We start from the raw sequence: 19,763 nt of genomic DNA on the forward strand, positions 1-19,763 counted from the left end.
AAGTACCTAAAAATATATCAATACCAGAGTCACTTACGAGACTAATCACCAACAAAAAACAATTCTCTTATTAATCTTAAATATGGAAAGAACAAAAGATCTTTTACCATCTATTCAACCAGACCCTACAGAGAGGAAGACTGGGAGCCCAACTGGTAAGTAAAATATCTCACCATGTGCTGGCTGGTGTTGGGGTTCCAAGCCTCCTGCTGTGGCTTTCAGGAGAGCAAGCTGGCTTTGCAATCCTGCTGGCTCCCTCAAACTATAGGGATCAGGGTGAAACCTGCCCTTTTCCCTTTGGTCGGCTTGCTGAAAGATCAACTAACAATTATGGTAGATTAATAAGAAAAAGGTTTATTTCCAAAAACCATGTGCATGGGGGGAAACACAAAAATGATTGCCAACGTCCCAGAGACCTTTATAGATGGCTTTTAGACAGGAAGCGGGAGAGTGTGGACCATATACATGGAACAAGTGGTTGCTAGAGGGGATGTGTGGATGGTGGAAACAGATTGAATTGTAGATTAATCTGAAAGACAGATCTGGAGCTTCAAATGACCTTAAGGCCAGGTCTATTCCTATGCAATAAGGAAGTTTGGCCTTTTCTGATTCTAAATCAGGTTATTCAGGCTTTATAGAGGAGAGGCCAGTGCTTTCTGATCAAAAATGGTCTTTTAACTTAGAATATTCTTTATCCCAAGGAATTATATTTTGGGGTGAAATTTCCTTAGCTCCTTCATAATGTACAGGTTTACAACATCTGATTTTCTAATTTTTGTGCTTCTGATCAGTGAACTCGTCATTTTAATTATTTGCATTTTTCTGATTACTGGTGTTTTTGATAACTTCTTTAATAAACTTGTCTGTTGTTTATTACTTGTGAATTGACTTCTCATGAAATCTAACCATTTCCATGATGGATTTCCTGTCTTTTACTTACTGATTTTCGGAAGTTCATATATGTTCAAAATATGTTCAAGATATTTTCAGTGTGGCATCTATTGACTAACTTTTCTATAGTATCCTCAGTTTAATAGAAATTCTTAGCTGTACACAGATCTCTCTCTCTTTCTCTGTCTTTCTCTGTCTGTGTATTATGTTTTGTGCTGTTAAGTTTTTGCTCATTGAAGAAATGGTTCCCTCCATTTTGAATCCTGTGCATTCTATTGGCTTTGCAGACTCAGGGTCCACACGTTGCTACTTGAGTGGTCAGAATCCCTTTGCTTAAGGTGAGCACCTGGCGTCACCTCCGTCCATATAATCAGTCGAGTTTCCTAGAACCATCTACTTTACCAGTTCATCTATTCTCCTGTGTGTGTGTGTATTGTAACCTCTACCAAATTGAATGTTCCCTTTAGATGCCATTTTTTGAGGCATCTAAGGAATCTGGTCCATTCAAACTATTCCTTCTTGTACTCACACCATGCTGATTTTATCCTTGGAGGTCCATTTCAATTTTGCTATCACTTGTCTCCTATAAGTCTTAAGTTTCTCTTGGAATGATTTATCTGACTCCAAAGTACTCTAAAAAGAAGAATTTTTTTAAAAAAATCTTTAACTTCAAATTTTAAAATTCTTCTTCCTTAGTCTCAGATTGTTGTTTGTTAATACCCTCTTACTGGCTCCCCTGGTCACCTAATCTTCTAATATGTTTTGTACTAAAAATTATTAAAATTTTGCCTAAATAGTGATTCTGCAAGAAGAGGATAAGAGATTTAGTACATGTTCTCAGACATCTCTTTTAGAGACCCAGAGGCCTTTCCTTGTTCTCAGCATCAGATGTACCTGTGGGGGGAAGGGTTTATTGTCTCTGCTCAGGAGAGGGGAGCTTCAAAGCTCATTTCTGAAAGGTGATACCGTGAAGCCATGCCTGGGAACCCTGGAAATATTTAGCTGTGGAAGCTTAACTTGGAGCAGAGATTTCTAAATTTTCTTTTATCTTCATTAAGAAGTTTGACAGACTACCTCCTTACCCAGGACCCCCATTACTAAGCCACTAAGTTGTTTATATATTAACCTGTTCATCAGCTGTATATTGAGGACCTCCAACATGCAATATTCTGTAAATAAGTGCTGCAGATATAAAAAAAGTGATTCAAGTGGCTTAGATCTTGTGGTACTTATTATGTCTTAGCAGGTGGTAGTGGTTACATAAATGATTTTAGAAACCAAAGACAATAATTTATCTAGGGAAGGACTGAGAAAATTCAAATTAGTACAAGGGTCTTATTATCTCTCAAAATACATGTGGCATCACCCTAACCCCAGGGTCCTCAGCCCACAGTGAGGAGCCACTATGTTGAAATAGCCATTTTAACCATGAAATCTTTGGTTACCTTGACTTAGCCCTAAGGAGGACATTATAACAGGTTACCATGCATTTACATCTGTAAGTATTTTTAAAGTTTGTACTTTAAAAATAAAGTACAAATAAAGTATAAATAATATACTATATTAAAGTATATAAAGTATAAATAAAGTTTGATAAAATCAAACTGTCAAACGAAATAAAGTTACGCAATGAGAAATTGGGATTATTATTTTGCTGTACCCAGGTCTAGCCATCAAAAATAAACCAAGGTACTGTATTTTTTGCAGGGGTGAGAGCATTGTTGAGAGTTTTAAGAGAGTCCTCCCACTCCTGATGATCAAATGAGGAAAGAGAAATCCCGAGAGGCAATCCTGGCCCTCACCAGAGGCCCCAAGTCAGGGCAGTGAATGGGTTGTGGAGGACGGACCCCGCGCGCTGGAGGGGCAGGCTGTCGGCTTCGCAGTTGTTGAGTCTAACATCCGCATGCCTCTTTACAGTTTGCAGAGACGCCTCACAGTTTTATTTCATTATCAATGTAGCTTCAATGGACAAAACAGAAAGCATGAAGTCAAACTTTATCATAAGGCAGTGAGACCTCATATAAAAATTATTTCCTTGAGATGGAGATTACTTGGGAATGTCACTAATCCACCTTCTCTAGGAATTCTATATTATACCAGAGACTCTTTATGTCAAGACTGGGCTCCTTGCTCCGCCTCGTGGTGTAAGGTGTATGTCAGTGTATGAGGCTTCGCTCTTGCAGGCGCAGTAGAGAGAGTGCTGGTGTCAGAGTCATTACCCTCACCTGGAATCCCAACTCCAAATCTTGCTAGCTGTGTATCCATGAGCAACTTTACACAACTTTGAGTTTCTGTGTCATCCCGGGGAGGTTAGGAAGGGTCAAGGGATAGTACCATGTATCCAGTTGATTTCATAAACATGTGTCCTCCCCCTCCTGCTGCCTTCCTCTGAACCCTCCAGCCTTTCTCCACATTGTAAAATTGAGAGAGAGAACATGGGGCCAAAGACGAAGTGAATCCCACTTTGAGACTCAGCTTTCCCTGACCCCATTGGACTGGTATAAAATTTTAGCAGCAAATATGTCTTTAAAGCTAGTTAAATCAGCTAAGATCGCTGAACATCCTTCTTATAGTTATGGATCATACCAAGAGAAATGGTAAGATCAGATTAATCTCTGTGATTTATAACTTGAATTAAATGTACATATTTAGCATACAATAGAGCATTTTAAAGAACCAGGGCAAGGTTACAGGATTAAGATCAGAAGATAAAATAATAACAATAACAATAACAACAACAACAATAATAATATACTATCACTTCAATATATTAAAAAAATTTAGGAAAATCATTTAACCCTTATTTTCCCACATGATAAGTTTCATTTAACTTTTTTCTTCCTTAAAATATTTCCTGATAATTCAACAAGTGATTCTTTTGCTTCTATACAAAGGCACAATTAACATGGTTCAATCTGTATCTCTTTAACAGGGACAAGTGATCCATATGTGAAGTTTAAAATTGGAGGAAAAGAAGTTTTTAGAAGTAAAATAATACACAAAAACCTCAACCCTGTGTGGGAAGAAACAGCTTGCCTTCTTGTTGAACATCTGAGGGAGCCCCTTTACATAAAGGTGAGCCATTTGTTTGTTTTACCCTGACAAGAACTGACAGAGCAATCATTGTTTAATGTTTTTCTTTTTCTTTTTTCTTCTTTTATTTTTATTTTTACTATTAAATCATACCTGTATACAGTAATGCAATCATAGGGCACCATACACTGGTTTTGATTTGACATATTTTCATCACACTGGTTAACATAGCCTTCCTGGCATTTTCTTAGCTATTGTGTTAAGACATTTATATTCTACATTTAGTAAGTTTCACACGTACCCTTGTAAGATGCACTGTAGGTGTAATCCCACCAATCACCCTCCCTCTGCCTATCCTCCCTCTCCCTCCCCTCCCTCTTCCCCATATTCTTAGGTTATAACTGGGTTATAGCTTTCATGTGAAAGTCATAAATTAGTTTCATAGTAGGGCTGATTACATTGGATACTTTTTCTTCCATTCTTGAGATACTTTACTAAGAAGAATATGTTCCAGCTCCATCCATGTAAACATGAAAGAGGTAAAGTCTCCATCTTTTTTTAAGGCTGCATAATATTCCATGGTGTACATATACCACAATTTATTAATCCATTCATGGATCGATGGGCACTTGGGCTTTTTCCATGACTTAGCAATTATGAATTGGTCTGCAATAAACATTCTGGTACAAATATCTTTGTTATAATGTGATTTTTGGTCTTCTGGGAATAAACCTAGTAGAGGAATTAATAGGATTGAATGTTAGGTCTATTTTTAGATGTCTAAGTGTTCTCCAAACATCTTTGCAAAAGGAACATATTAATTTGCATTCCCACCAGCAGTGTAGAAGTGTTCCCTTTACTCCACATCCACGCCAACATCTCTGGTCTTGGGATTTTGTGATATGAGCTAATCTTATTGGAATTAGATGATATCTCAAAGTAGTTTTGATTTCCATTTCTCTGATGATTAAGGATGATGAGAATTTTTTCATGTCTGTAGGCTGTGCGCCTGTCTTCTTCAGAGAAGTTTCTCTTCAACTCCCTTGCCCAGCCTGTGATGGGATCACTTGTTCTTTCCTTGCTTATACATTTGAATTCTCTGTGGATTCTGGTTATTAAACCTTTGTTGGAGACATAACATGCAAATATCTTCTCCCTTTCTGAGGTCTGTCTGCTTGCTTTACTTACTGTGTTCTTGGGTGTGTAGAAGACTTTTAGTTTGCTCAGGTCCCAGTAGTGTATTTTTGAAGCTGCTTCAATTGCCCCGGGGGTCTTCCTCATAAAATATTCACCCAGACTGATTTCTTTAAGAGTTTTCCCTGCACTCTTTTCTAGTATTTTTATAGTTTCACGTCTTAAGTTTAAATCTTTAATCCAGTGACAGTTTATCTTATTTAATGGTGAAAAGTGTGGGTCCAGTTTCAGTCTTCTACAGGTTGCCAGATAGTTCACCCAGCACCATTTGTTAAATAGGGACTCTTTTCCCCACTGAATGTTTTTAATTGGCTTGTCAAAGATCAAATAACGGTAAGTAGCTGGGTTCATCTCTTGGTTCTCAATTCTGTTCCATACATCTACCTCTCTGTTTTTGTGCCAGTACCATGCTATCGATTTATAGTGTAGTCTGAGGTCTGGGAGCGTGATACCTCCTGCTTTGTTTTTACTTCTGAGTAATGTCTTGGCTATTTGAGGTTTTTTCTGATTCCATATAAAACAAAGTATTATATTTTCAAGATTTTTAAAGTATGACAGTAGAGCTTTAATAGGGATTGCATTAAATTGTATATTGCTTTGGGTAGTATGGACATTTTAATAATGTTGATTCTTCCCAGCCATGAGCATGGTATGTTTTTCCATTGATTAACATTTTCAGCTATTTCTTTACTTAGAGTTTCATAGTTCTCTTTATAGAGATCTTTCACATCCCTTGTTAGATAAACTCACTCCCAAATATTTTATCTTATTTGGCACTACTGTGAACGGAATAGAGTCCTTAACTGTTTTTTCAACTTGACTATTGTTGGTATATATAAAGGCTACCGATTTATGAATGTTGATTTTGTAACCTGAGATGCTACTATATTCCTTGATCACTTCTAAGAGTTTTGTAGTAGAATCCCTGGTGTTTTCCAGATATACAATCATATCATCTGTGAAGAGTGAAAGTTTAATCTCTTCTGACCCTACATGGATACCCTTGATCACCTTTTCTTCCCTAATTGCAATGGCTAAAACTTCCATTACAATGTTAAAGAACAGTGGAGACAATGGGAAACCTTGCCTGGCTCCTGATCTGTGTGGAAATGATTTCAATTTAACTCCATTCGATATGATATTGGCCGTGGGTTTGCTGTAGATGGCCTCTATCAATTTAAGAACTGTCCTTTCTATACCAATCTTCTTTTCCGATCATGAAGGGATGCTGGATCTTATCAAAAGCTTTTTCTGCATCAATTGAAAGAATCATATGATCTTTGTTTTTTAATATGTTTATGTACTGAATTTTATTTAAATATTTACGTATATTGAACCAGCCTTGAAACCCACCTGGTCCTGGTGTATCATTTGTTTGATGTGTTGCTGGATTCTGTTTGTTAGGATCTTGTTGAATATTTTTGCATATACTCATTAGTGATATTGGTCTATAATTTTCTTTCTTTATTGGGTCTTTTCCTGGTTCGGGGATCAGGGTGATGTTTGCTTCATAGAACGTGTTGGGTAGTATTCCTTCTTTTTCTGTATTTTGGAACAGGTTGAGTAATATAGGTACTAGTTTCTCTTTAAAGGTTTGGTAGAATTCTGATGTGAAGCCATCTGGTTCTGGGCTTCTCTTTTTAGGGAGATTTTGTATGGTTGATGCTATTTCAGAACTTGATATAGGCCTGTTCAACATTTCCATTTGATTCTGGCTAAGTTTTGGAAGGTAACATGCTTCCAAGTACTGGTCAATTTCTTTCAGAATTTCAGATTTTCAGATTTTCAGATTTCTGAGAATAAAGTTTCTTGTAATATTCACTAAGGATTTTGTGAATTTCTGAGGAGTCTGTTGTTATTTCGTCTTTGTCATTTCTGATTGATGAAATAAGAGATTTTATTCTTTTTTTACTGGTTAGGTTAGCCAAAGGTTTATCTATTTTATTGACCTTTTCAAAAAACCAACTTTTTGATTTATTGATTTGTTGTATAATCCTTTTGTTTTCAATTTCATTTAATTCTGCTCTAATTTTGGTTATTTCTTTTCTTCTACTGGGTTTGGGGTTGGAATTTTCTTCCTTTGCCAGTTGCTTAAGATGTCCCATTAAGTTTTTAACCTCCTTTCTTTCCATTCTCTTGAGGAAGGCTTGTAGTGCTATATATTTCCCTCTTAGGATTGCCTTTGCGGTATCCCAGAGGTTCTGATAATTCGTGTCTTCATTGTCATTTTCTTCCAAAAATTTGGCAGTTTCCTTCTTAATCTCATCTATGACCCAGCTATCATTCAGCATAAGGTTATATAACTTCCATGTTTTTGTATGAGTATGCAGATTCCTGTTGTTACAGAGTTCAACTTTTATTCCGTGGTTGTCCGAGAAGATGCAAGGAATAATTTCTATTCCTTTAAAGTTACTGAGGTTAGACTTGTGACATAAGATGTGATCGATTTTGGAATAAGTTCCGTGGGCTGATGAGAAGTATGTCTACTCACTTTTGTTGGGATGAAATGTTTTGTAGATGGCTGTTAAATCCAAATGTTGGATGGTTCGGTTTAAATCTAAAATTTCTTTGCTCAGCTTCTTATTGGAGGATCTATCCAACACTGCCAAAGGAATGTTAAAATCTCCGACTATTATGGAGCTGGAGGAAATCAAATTGCTCATGTCAGAGTTTCTCTTGTAAATTGAGGTGCATTTTGGGTGGGTGCCTAAATATTAATAATTGAAATCTCATCATTGTTACCCTTAACAATTATGTAGTGACCATTCTTATCCTTCCTTACTTTTGTTGGTTTAAAGCCTATTGTATCTGCAAATAGAATTGGAACACTTGCTTTTTTCTGATTTCCATTTGCCTGAAATATGGACGACCATCCTTTCACCCTGAGTCTATATTTATCTTTTAAGGTAAGATGAGAGTCTTGTATGCAGCAAATATCTGGCCTGAGTTTTTGTACCCAGTCGGCCAACCTGTGCCTCTATTGAGGACAGTTTAAACCATTCACATTAATGGACAATATTGATAAGCCTGGTAAAATTTTGGGTATCGAGTTTTTTGAAAGTCCAGTGGATATTTTTAATTCTTTCACCACTGTGGAAGTTGGAATTTGATCAAAAGTTTCTGAGTGAGTTTACTTTTGTGGTAGAAGATTGGGCTGGTCATTATGGAGGATAGGTCTGAGAATATCCCAAAGAGCTGGTTTTGTTATGGCAAATTTCTTCAACTTGTGAATGTCATTTAAAGTATTTAATTTCACCATCATAAATGAAACTCAGTTTAGCTGGATACAGGATCCTGGGTTGAAGGTTATTTTGTTTTAGGAGATTAAAAGTTGATGATCACCCTCTTTTGGCTTGATAGGTTTCAGCAGAGAGATCTGCAGTCATTCTAATATTCTTCCCTTTGTAGGTTATCATTTTCTTACATATGGCTGCTTTCAGAATTTTCTCCTTCATATTATCTTTAGTGAAGTTAATTATGATATGCCTGGGGGATGTTTTATTTGGGTTGAGTTGTGCTGGGGTTCTGAAACTGTCTGCTGTCTGAATTTCAGAATCTCTAGGCATGTCTAGAAAATTCTCGTTCATAATTTCATGGAGAAGAGCCTCTGTGCCTTGCGAAGCCACTACATCACTTTCAGGGATTCCTATGAAATGGATATTAGCCTTCTTCAAATTATCCCAGAGCTCTCTGAGAAAATGATCTGTTTTTGCTCTCCATATCTCTTCCTCTTTGAGAGTTTGGGAGCATTCAAAAGCTTTGTCTTCAATGTCAGAAATTCTTTCTTCTGCTTCTTCCACTCTGTTACTGAGGGATTCTACTGTGTTTTTCAGATCTTTGAGGGCTGCAAATTCTTGCTTCAATGTGTCAAAATCTTTGGTGATTTTGTTTTTAAATTCATTGAATTTCTGAGACAACTTTTGAATTTCTCCTCGAATTTCTAATTCCCACTTATCCTCCATTCTATTAATCTTGTTTGCAATCCAAATTCTGAATTTGATTTCTGACATCTCGGTCAGCTGTTTATGAATGGGATCTTCAGTTACATCTGCCATATCGTTCCTTGGGTGGGGATGGGGGTGTTGATCTACTCTGGTTGTTCATGTTACCCAATTCTGTCCCATGATTATTTTACACCGTTTGACTAGATGAGTGGATAAAGAAAAGTTGGGTTCAGGGCTTCAGGAGTAGTGATTAACCAGCCCTTTGCACAAAAGCTCGGACTGGTGCCTGTACCTTTTCCCCTGGAGCTTTGTCGAGGACCCATACAGTGCACGGCCTGAGAAACTGGGGACCTGCTTTGTGTGGTGGGGTTAAGGGGCTCTGACTTGTTTTCAGCTGGTCTCTGTCCAACCCTAATGAATCTTCAGTTACTCTGGGTTGAAGTCTCAGCTGTGGAGAAATACCAGCAATTAAGTCACCCTGCCCCTGACAAGCAACAATTGGAAAAAGAAAATCAAACCTTCCTACAACCACACACCCAGGGTACCACTTGGATAGTCCTTGGGCAATTCGCTCAGTTCAAGAGTTCCAAATCAATTGTCTCAGTCAGCACCTATCTCAAGTGGGAGAGTTTAAAAGGTCTCTGGCAACTAGATCACAGGAGTCTACTGACAACTCAAATATAACTTGCTCTGGTGCTCCGTGAAGTCAGGAGGACCCACCCAGCAAATAGGTTAGTCTGGGAAGGTGGATGCCTCCTTCCCCACCTTGCACCTCTGTCATACCCAGTCACTGATAACCCCACAGGGCTGTGACCCAGTTGTCTCCAATGAGCAGATACTCCAGGGGTTTGTACCTGCCTGAATCACAAGGATATTTATGTCTCTTCAGCCAAGCTGCTGCTCTCTGCCACTGTCCAGCAGGGGGAGGTGAGGCCTGACAACACCTTGGGTGCTTAATGGAGGCTGGGGCTGTTCACTCAGTTCCAGCCCCACCCCTGATTGATGTTACTGACAGAACAGAACAACTTTGCGGAATTTGTTTCTGTCCTGGCTAAATTCCCTTGCAGAAGAGAAGCTGTTTTGAGTTCACAGAACCTGTGCCTCAGGCCCTGTCTGTGCTGCTGCCCGGTCCAGAGAGACAGGGGGTGTGACTCCGGGATATCCAGGGGTGAGCCCTATTGTTGTCAAAAATGGCTGCTGCTCTGTGCCTTGGGGTACTGCCTCTCCTGTGTGGTTCCCTCTCAGCTGACCATCCTCTCGTCACTCCTGTGCCACAGAATCAGCACTGACCAGCAGCAGTCCATGCCCTGTCCACACCTCTTGAGAAAATACCCAAGAATCTAGACTCCTGGGGGACAGGCTTCCAGAACTCAGAGTGAGAGTGAAGGGGAGTGCTGGGAGCTCAGAATTGTAGGTAGAGAATATATACAGTTTTATGCCTGGCAGGAGAGCGCTATGGCACCCTAGTAGGGGAAGTAGGTCCAGTTTTTAGAGGGTCTCTCCCATGGGATATAATAGAAGGACTTTTGAACTCTGCTCATTTGTTTATGGAGAACTCCAAGCCGTTCTCATGGGAGAGGGGCTCCTGCCTGCTTGGTGATGGATTTTGTACCTTTCGTTTGTATCCTTGGGGTCGCAGCTCGCCTCAGCAGGGTTGATGTGCGTTCTTCAACCTTCTCTCTTGGCGCAGCTCTAATCTGCCAGATTACTTGCTAAATTTCTGTCCTTTAACTCTCCTTCTGGATGGGAGCCTCTGTGAAAAGCTGGCTTCCTGTTTTTCTTTTTCTTTTGTCATGTCTCTTTGATGAGATTTTTCACCGGAGATATAGTCTGCCATTCACAACTCTGATCTGTTGATAATGTGATAGCAATTAAATGGTGAGGGAGGAGGAGTAGTTGGCAGGACTGTTTTTCTTCTGGACAGTTCCACTGATGGTCATTGCCAAGGATTACGAGGGATACTTCTTAGACCCCTCAATGGGTTTAGCAAACTTGAGGAGCATATAAGAGCAAGTCTTCATAGAAACTAGCAAGAGGGAAAGCTTACCTTTCATTTGATGGAGTTAAAACAAAGAGGTTTTTGGGTTTTTTTTTCTTTTTTAGACAGAGTCTCACTATGTCACCCCCGGTAGAGTGCCATAGTGTCACAGCTACAGAAACCTCAAACTCTTGGACTTAAGCAATCCTTCTGCCTCAGCCTCCCAAGTAGCTGGGACTATAGCCGCCACAACGCCTGGCTATTTTTAGAGACAGGGTCTCACTCTTGCTCAGACTGGTCTCTAACCCATGAGCTCTGGCAATCCTCCGGCCTTGGCCTCCCAAGTGCTGGGATTACAGGCATGAGCTCCGTGCCTGGCCACAAGAAGAGATCTTAAGGAAGTTGCAAGCTAATTCCCTGTTACTCCCCTATTCCTTGTTTTATTTTCAAGCCAAATTTCCTTTTCATGTGTATCTCTAGAGACTTACATTCATTTTTGCTCCTATGCTGTGACTATCCATTTCATGACCAAACCTTTTGCTAATTTTATCTTAACACATGCCCTGCCCTTTTCTCCAAGTTTTCCCCACCAACATGTGATCCAAAATCTCATAAGATCACCCTTCCAGCCATCCCTGGGCATACTCCGTACCCTCCAATCTTCATCGTATTACTTCCCCATCCTCTCTCTCCCCCACAGGAAGGAGGAAGGAATGATCAAGATGCTACTGAGATTATAGCAGGACAGTTCATAAAAGTGATGGAAAGAGACTCTGCTAAAAGCACAGTTAATAAGTTTCTAGAAGTCATTATGGGGAGAACAGACCCATATTTGCATAAGAAATTGTCTCCATTTGCCTGAAATGTGGATGACCATCCTTTCACCCTGAGTCTGAATGCTCATCATCTTTAATCATCAGAGAAATGCAAATCAAAACTACTTTGAGATATCATCTAAGTCCAGTGAGACTAGCCTATGTCACAAAATCCCAAGACCAGAGATGTTGGCGCAGATATGGAGAAAAGGGAACACTTTTGCTCTGCTGGTGGGAATGCAAATTAATACATTCCTTTTGGAAAGAGATATGGAGAACACTTAGAGATCTAAAAATAGATCTGCCATTCAATCCCTCTACTGGGCATATTCCCAGAAGACCAAAAATCACATCATAACAAAGATATTTGTACCAGAATGTTTATTGCAGCCCTATTCATAATTGCTAAGTCATGGAAAAAGCCTAAGTGCCCATCAATCCACGAATGGATTAATAAATTGTGGTATATGTACACCATGGAATATTATGCAGCCTTAAAGATAGATGGAGACTTTACCTCTTTCATGTTTGCATCGATGGAGCTGGAACATATTCTTCTTAGTAAAATATCTCAAGAATGGAAGAAAAAGTACCCAATATACTCAGCCCTACTATGAAACTAATTTAGGGTTTTCACGTGAAAGCTATAACCCAGTTATAACCTAAGAATAGGGGGAAGGGGGAAAGGGAGGGGAGGGAGGGGGAGGGGGGTAGAGGGAAGGGGATTGGTAGGATTACACCAGCGGTGCATCTTACAAGGATATATGTGAAACTTGGTAAATGTGGAATGTAAGTGTCTTGGCACAGTAACTGAGAGAATGCCAGGAAGGCTATGTTAACCAGTGTGATGAAAGTGTGTCAAACGTTCTGTGAAGCTAGTGAATGATGCCCCATGATCATATCAATGTACACAGCTATGATTTAATAAAAAAATAAAAAAGAAATTGTCTCCAGTGGACATTGGGTAAAGAAAAATCAATGAAATCGAATATTAATGAAATAGGAATATTGAGCTGTTTTTAATATATAATATGTGATGGCACAATAATTATTAATATGAGCAGAATTCATAGCCAGCTCTACTCCCCACAAATGGAAGAGCTTTATGGTCAGATATTTCTCCACAGCTATTCTGCTCTAGAGAGACAGAAAGATCCACATGAGAGAAAAGGAATTACCTTCATAATAAAGATCTGACATGGCATGAAAAAGGAGTAGAGAAAAGACAAGTGAGCTGTGAAGGAAGTTTTGTTTCTTGGTAGGGAGGTGTGTGGTCAGTAGGGGTAACTTGAACCACCTACATTTGGGAAGAAAATGGATAAAAAAAATGTAAGTGCTAATACAGACAGCCACAGACCATTTGGATCTCATTAATGTCATTTAAGTGAAGTCATGAAAATAAAGAGATTGATTTTTTTAATTACACCTGTTTTGGATCTTTCTTTAATGGGATGCTCTTTCCATGAAAGAACCATGTGGATGTCCTGCCTTTAAACATGTCACATATGAACTTCCCAAAATTATATTAAATAGTGATGGGTCCTTTTGCTCTTCTCTTGTGCTCGAGTATCCATTTATATAGAAATCCAAATGTCAAAAGGCATATTTCAAAAGGAATGTTTTACTAGGCTCAGAAACAATAAACAAAAATCTAAAATAAACAAACAAGAATGGTGACCAAATTTTGATTTGAAAGCAAGAATATGAACATATACAAAGAGTGCCAAAAAATTATACATTTTAAGAAAGTAAAACACTATATTAAGATTGTAATATTCAATATATACCAATAAGAAAAGATGATGCAAGTCATGTTGAGCACCTCGTATGATTGTAGAAGTCAGATATGATGTGACTCAAGTATGACAAATTTGATACAGTTTTTTCCTTCTGTAAAATGTGTCTGTATGTATGTTTTTGGCACCCACTGTATATGTTTCAATTGAAGACAGTGGCCCTGTATACAGGAAAAGTACGGCAATGCATGTGTAGTCCTGCCCAACGAAGCCCACTTGATGCTCAGAGAGCAAGGTTTTTAGTGAGAGGTAATGACCAACACAACTTCCTGAAGTCTAGGCTCCCAGAAGGAAAGCAAGTGTTCAGTGAAACAGCTTATCAATGGGGATGTTTTGAAAGACAAGTTCCTAGATGTCAGCCACGAGCCAACCCTGTAGGGTCAAGTATGCCATGTGCCCCTTTCCTGCACGTGCTTAGTTCCTAGCTTTCTCTCATACTTCACATTTGTCAGTTCTTTCTGTGAATTCCATCATCAATGTGTACCCTAAGCTTGACTACTTCTCACCACCTTGACATCCAATTCAAACACACTGTCAAGTCTTTTCAGAACTCCTGGTCTACCTGCTTACATTATTTCTCTTAGTACAAACCTAATTCACTAATGTTCACATTATAAGACATAAGTTAGATTTTACTACTTGTATGCATAAATCTTCCTGTGATTTCCACCAACTCCGAATGAAACCCACGGTCGTAGGACAGTGGGTGCCATGGCCTAAACCTAAATAATATCCCCGCACCCTCCCCTTAACTGCTTTTTAGCCATGCTGCCTATGACTACTTTTCTCAGTTCCTTTTCTACTTTTCTTTCTATGGAACATACTTTCCCATGTTTTGAAGCACAATTTCCCTATCATGGTTCCACCTTCCACTTAAATGCACCGACCTCTTGTCCTTCCTGCATATAAAGTTCTCAGGCCAGGCATGGTAGCTCACATGTGTGATCCCAGCACTCCGGGAGGGCAAGGTAGGTGGCTTTTCTGAGCACAGGAGTTTAAGACCGGCCTGAGCAAGAGTGAGACCCTGTCTCTACTAAAAATAGAAAAAGTAGCTGGGCATTGTGGCTGGTTCCTCTAGTCTCAGCTACTCCAGAAGCTGAGGCAAGAGGATTGCTGTAGCCCAAGAGTTTGAGGTTGCTATGAGCTATGATGCCATAGCACTCTACCCAGGGGGACAGAGTGAGACTCTGTCTCAAGGAATGAATGAATGAATGAATGACAGTCCTGCCCACTCCTGCCCTTCTCCCTGCTGGGTGCATGGATTTGTTTACTGTCTGTGCTTCCGGCACATGGGAACTCTAGGAAGTCAAAGATAATTTTGTTCACTGCTTTGTTTCAAGTACCTAGAATGGTATATGGCACATTGTGGGTACTCGCTAAATATATTTTAAATAAATGAATTAATAAATATATGAATCATGTAAACTGTGAAATTAAAACTCCCCTGAAGCCATAATCACTTATGAACATTTCAGTATTTTGGGCTAGAAATTCCCATGCAGGCTAAAGCAGTTGAGTTGTTTATGATGTATGTCCAAAAGCATTTTCACTGATACATTCCCCAATGCAATGTTTTTGTAGAGAAATTGAAATAAGATAAATTCATTTTTTAAAATAAAATATTTCTTGTTTTAAGTTCATTTGAGAATGAAGAAAGGTGTTAACAAGTCCCCAGCAACTTCTACCTAATATTTCCAACAAATGGAGTAGAGGCTCCATGAAGGCCAGGATCTTATCTAAATTATTCATGTTTGAATTCCCAGTGATTCTCCCAGAGTGGGTGCCTAACATATATCTGTTAATTAAAATGTGCTTTGTTTATGAAACCCAATGCAAGATTTGAATCTTGCCTCTTCCAAGCCCTAGTATCTGGGGGTAAAACCAGAAATTGTCTTAGCTTTGGATTCTTTATCTAAACAATAGAAACAAAAATACCTTGTCAAGAATTAAAATTTTTAATCTATATAATATTTTTAATGCAGTGCCTAATTTGTAGTAAATTTACATAAGCATTTTAGCACATTAACTGTGCTTGTTTTTGTTGGAGTGGAGTGCCTCTTTCTATTTTATCTCTTCATAATGCTCTGAAGCGCTACCTGAAGCAGAGCTCCCTCTTACAGTGATATAGTTATAAGGCCCAGAACCAAGCAGCATAGCTAATGGTGTCATTAATGAATGGATTCTGGATTTCCATTCTTTCCCAAGTTTATGTGTGGGAAGATCAAAAGGAATTGAGAACTAAAGTATACACCCAGCACTGCAACAGGGAGACAGACCATAGATGCAGGGCAGCTTGGATCTATGCTCCTGAGTTGCAGTTCTCAAATGGCCCAAATAAAATCTCTATTTATCGAAGAAAAAAATAGGAGAGACTCTCACTATCGCGGTAAAAAGACTTTGCATGTTGAATCACCTGGTTGGCTGCCTGCACTAAGTAACTCACTGGGTAAACATCTCCCCCACTCCGTGTGCATGCACCCCAGGTGTACTCACTGATCATATGCCACCTAGCTTGTCCCCAAGATTTTCAGTCTATGGGTGATACAATTAGAAGAGATTGCACAAAAGAAATTTCTCTAACATTTTGATATAAATTTTATGTTGTAGAATCCACTGCTGCAGCCACTTGCAGATCCTGAGGTGTCCATCGTGTGAGGTGTGCAGGGTGTGTGTGTGGTGTGCTGCTGAGCAGATGACTAATGCTCAGAGCTGTAGTTGATCCAGGAGAATATTTCTGCAGGAGGACGAGCTTTCTGCAATAAATGTACTCCCAAAAGCTTATATGCAACTCAAACAACTGAAAATTAAATAGTTTAAAGACATTGAGGGAGATTATAACTTAAATAAATCCCCTTGTGACTCTCGGAATCTAAGGATCCTTTTTTGCATATTTAGTTCCTCTAAATGGAAGTACCCCTGCACTAGAGGAAAACAGCAACTGATCTGAAGCTTCTGTACCTACTATTTCTACTGCTTTGAGCTTCCTGTTGTGCCAAGAACTGGGCACAGGGATGCCGGGCTATTCTTTCAGCTTCATGGGCTCTCACATCCTGGAGAGCCCAGAGGCTTGGGTCATCCATTCAAAAGCAGATTTTTTTTTTTTTTTTTTAAGATAAAGTCTCACTTTGTCACCCTAGGTAGAGTGCTGTGGCATCATACCTCATAGCAGTCTCAAACTCCTGGGCTCAAGTGATCCTCTTGCCTCAGCCTCCGGAGTAGCTGGGACTACAGGCTCCTGTCACAAAACTCAGCTATTTTTTAGAGACGGGGTCTAGCTCTGGCTCAAGCTGTCTCGAACTCCTGAGCTCAGGCAATCCATGGCCTCGGCCTCCCAGAGTGCCAGGATTACAGGCGAGAGCCACAGCGCCCAGCCTTCAACTCAAATATTTCCTATCTAAAAAGTCAGAACACCATTTTAAACTTTATGTAGTAACATTTTTTTTTTTAAATCTGAAAGGCTTTCCCTGATCTTCTTTGTTGTTCTGTCACTTTATACCTTTTTCCTTAAAACACTTAGCAAAATTTGCAATTACATATCACCTGTGCCCGCCCTTGTTTAACATCCACTATCTCAGTGCTCTGTGAATGCTGACATGGTCGTTTTGGCTCTCTGCTGCTCACTCAAGGACTAGCATATTGCCTGGTGCATAATAACTACTTGATCTATATTGGCCAAGAATATGAATAATTGAGAGAACTAATAGACAGATGGAAGTCAGCCAGTTCCCATGCACTAATAGATGGCTGGAGTCAGCAGCCAGTGCCCGTTTACTAATAGACAGCTGGAGTCAGCAGCCAGTACCCATTTAGTAATAGACGGCTGGGAGTCAGCAGCCAGTGCCCATTCACTAATAGACGGCTGGGAGTCAGCAGCCAGTGCCCATTTACTAATAGACGGCTGGGAGTCAGCAGCCAGTGCCTGTTCACTAATAGACGGCTAGATGTCTGCCACGCGTGCCCATTCACTGATAGCTGGAGTCACCAGCCAGTGCCCGTTCACTAATGATGGTTAGGAGTCATCAGCCAGTGCCCATTTACTAATAGACAGCTGGGAGTCATCAGCCAGTGCCCATTTACTAATAGACAGCTGGGAGTCAGCAGCCAGTGCCCATTCACTAATGATGGTTAGGAGTCATTAGCCAGTGCCCATTTACTAATAGACAGCTGGGAGTCAGCAGCCAGTGCCCGTTTACTAATAGACGGCTGGGAGTCAGCAGCCAGTGCCCGTTTACTAATAGACGGCTGGAGTCAGCAGCCAGTGCCCGTTTACTAATAGACGGCTGGGAGTCAGCAGCCAGTGCCCGTTTACTAATAGACAGCTGGGAGTCATCAGCCAGTGCCCGTTTACTAATAGACAGCTGGGAGTCAGCAGCCAGTGCCCGTTTACTAATAGACAGCTGGGAGTCATCAGCCAGTGCCCATTTACTAATAGACAGCTGGGAGTCAGCAGCCAGTGCCCGTTTACTAATAGACGGCTGGGAGTCAGCAGCCAGTGCCCGTTTACTAATAGACGGCTGGGAGTCAGCAGCCAGTGCCCATTTACTAATAGACGGCTGGGAGTCAGCAGCCAGTGCCTGTTCACTAATAGACGGCTAGATGTCTGCCACGCGTGCCCATTCACTGATAGCTGGAGTCACCAGCCAGTGCCCGTTCACTAATGATGGTTAGGAGTCATCAGCCAGTGCCCATTTACTAATAGACAGCTGGGAGTCATCAGCCAGTGCCCATTTACTAATAGACGGCTGGAGTCAGCAGCCAGTGCCCATTCACTAATGATGGTTAGGAGTCATTAGCCAGCGCCCATTTACTAATAGACAGCTGGGAGTCAGCAGCCAGTGCCCGTTTACTAATAGACGGCTGGGAGTCAGCAGCCAGTGCCCGTTTACTAATAGACGGCTGGAGTCAGCAGCCAGTGCCCGTTTACTAATAGATGGCTGGGAGTCAGCAGCCAGCTCCCATTTACTAATAGATGGCTGGGAGTCAGCAGCCAGCGCCCATTTTACTAATAGATGGCTGGGAGTCAGCAGCCAGCTCCCATTTACTAATAGATGGCTGGGAGTCAGCAGCCAGCGCCCATTTTACTAATAGATGGCTGGGAATCAGCAGCCAGTGCCCGTTCACTAATGATGGTTAGGAGTCAGCAGCCACTGCCCATTCACTAATGATGGTTAGGAGTCAGCAGCCAGTGCCCGTTTACTAATAGACAGCTGGGAGTCAGCAGCCAGTGCCCTTTCACTAATGATGGTTAGGAGTCAGCAGCCAGTGCCCATTTACTAATAGACAGCTGGGAGTCATCAGCCAGTACCCATTTACTAATAGATGGCTGGGAGTCAGCAGCCAGTGCCCGTTCACTAATGATGGTTAGGAGTCAGCAGCCAGTGCCCATTTACTAATAGACAGCTGGGAGTCATCAGCCAGTACCCATTTACTAATAGACAGCTGGGAGTCAGCAGCCAGCGCCCGTTCACTAATGATGGTTAGGAGTCAGCAGCCAGTGCCCGTTCACTAATGATAGTTAGGAGTCAGCAGCCAGTGCCCATTTACTAATAGACAGCTGGGAGTCATCAGCCAGTACCCATTTACTAATAGATGGCTGGAGTCAGCAGCCAGTGCCCATTTACTAATAGACGGCTGGAGTCAGCAGCCAGTGTCCGTTTACTAATAGATGGCTGTAGTCAGCAGCCAGTGCCCATTTACTAATAGATGGCTGGAGTCAGCAGCCAGTGCCCATTTACTAATAGATGGCTGGGAGTCAGCAGCCAGTGCCCATTTACTAATAGACGGCTGGAGTCAGCAGCCAGCGTCCGTTTACTAATAGATGGCTGTAGTCAGTAGCCAGTGCCCATTTACTAATAGATGGCTGGGAGTCATCAGCCAGTGCCTATTCACTAATAGACAGGTGTGAGTCAGCAGCCAGCACCCGTTTACTAATAGACAGCTGGAGTCAGCAGCCAGCGCCCGTTTACTGATAGACGGCTGGAGTCAGCAGCCAGTGCCCGTTCATTGAGAGTCCTCTGGAAACAGTCCTGCCTGATTCAGCTCTGAGCCATCTCTCCGCTTTCCTTCCGTTCTTCTCTTTCAATTTGTTTCAACCACCATGGCTTCTTGCTGA

The 19,763-nt window shown here is 40.8% G+C and overlaps 1 protein-coding gene across 11 annotated transcripts in view; it reads left to right on the forward strand.

Annotated features, from left to right (window-relative positions):
• The window catches only part of MCTP1 (multiple C2 and transmembrane domain containing 1), a 621,784-nt gene that overhangs the window by 341,253 nt on the left and 260,768 nt on the right, over positions 1–19,763 (forward strand). For all 11 annotated transcript variants that reach the window (XM_053586428.1, XM_053586455.1, XM_053586444.1 and 8 more), the window contains exon 3: positions 3,824–3,966. In XM_053586428.1, coding sequence (XP_053442403.1) covers positions 3,824–3,966 — 143 coding nt within the window. The remainder of the gene's footprint in view (positions 1–3,823; positions 3,967–19,763) is intronic.

The sequence above is a fragment of the Nycticebus coucang genome, chromosome 1, assembly GCF_027406575.1.
Source record: "Nycticebus coucang isolate mNycCou1 chromosome 1, mNycCou1.pri, whole genome shotgun sequence".
Classification (NCBI taxonomy): domain Eukaryota; kingdom Metazoa; phylum Chordata; class Mammalia; order Primates; family Lorisidae; genus Nycticebus; species Nycticebus coucang.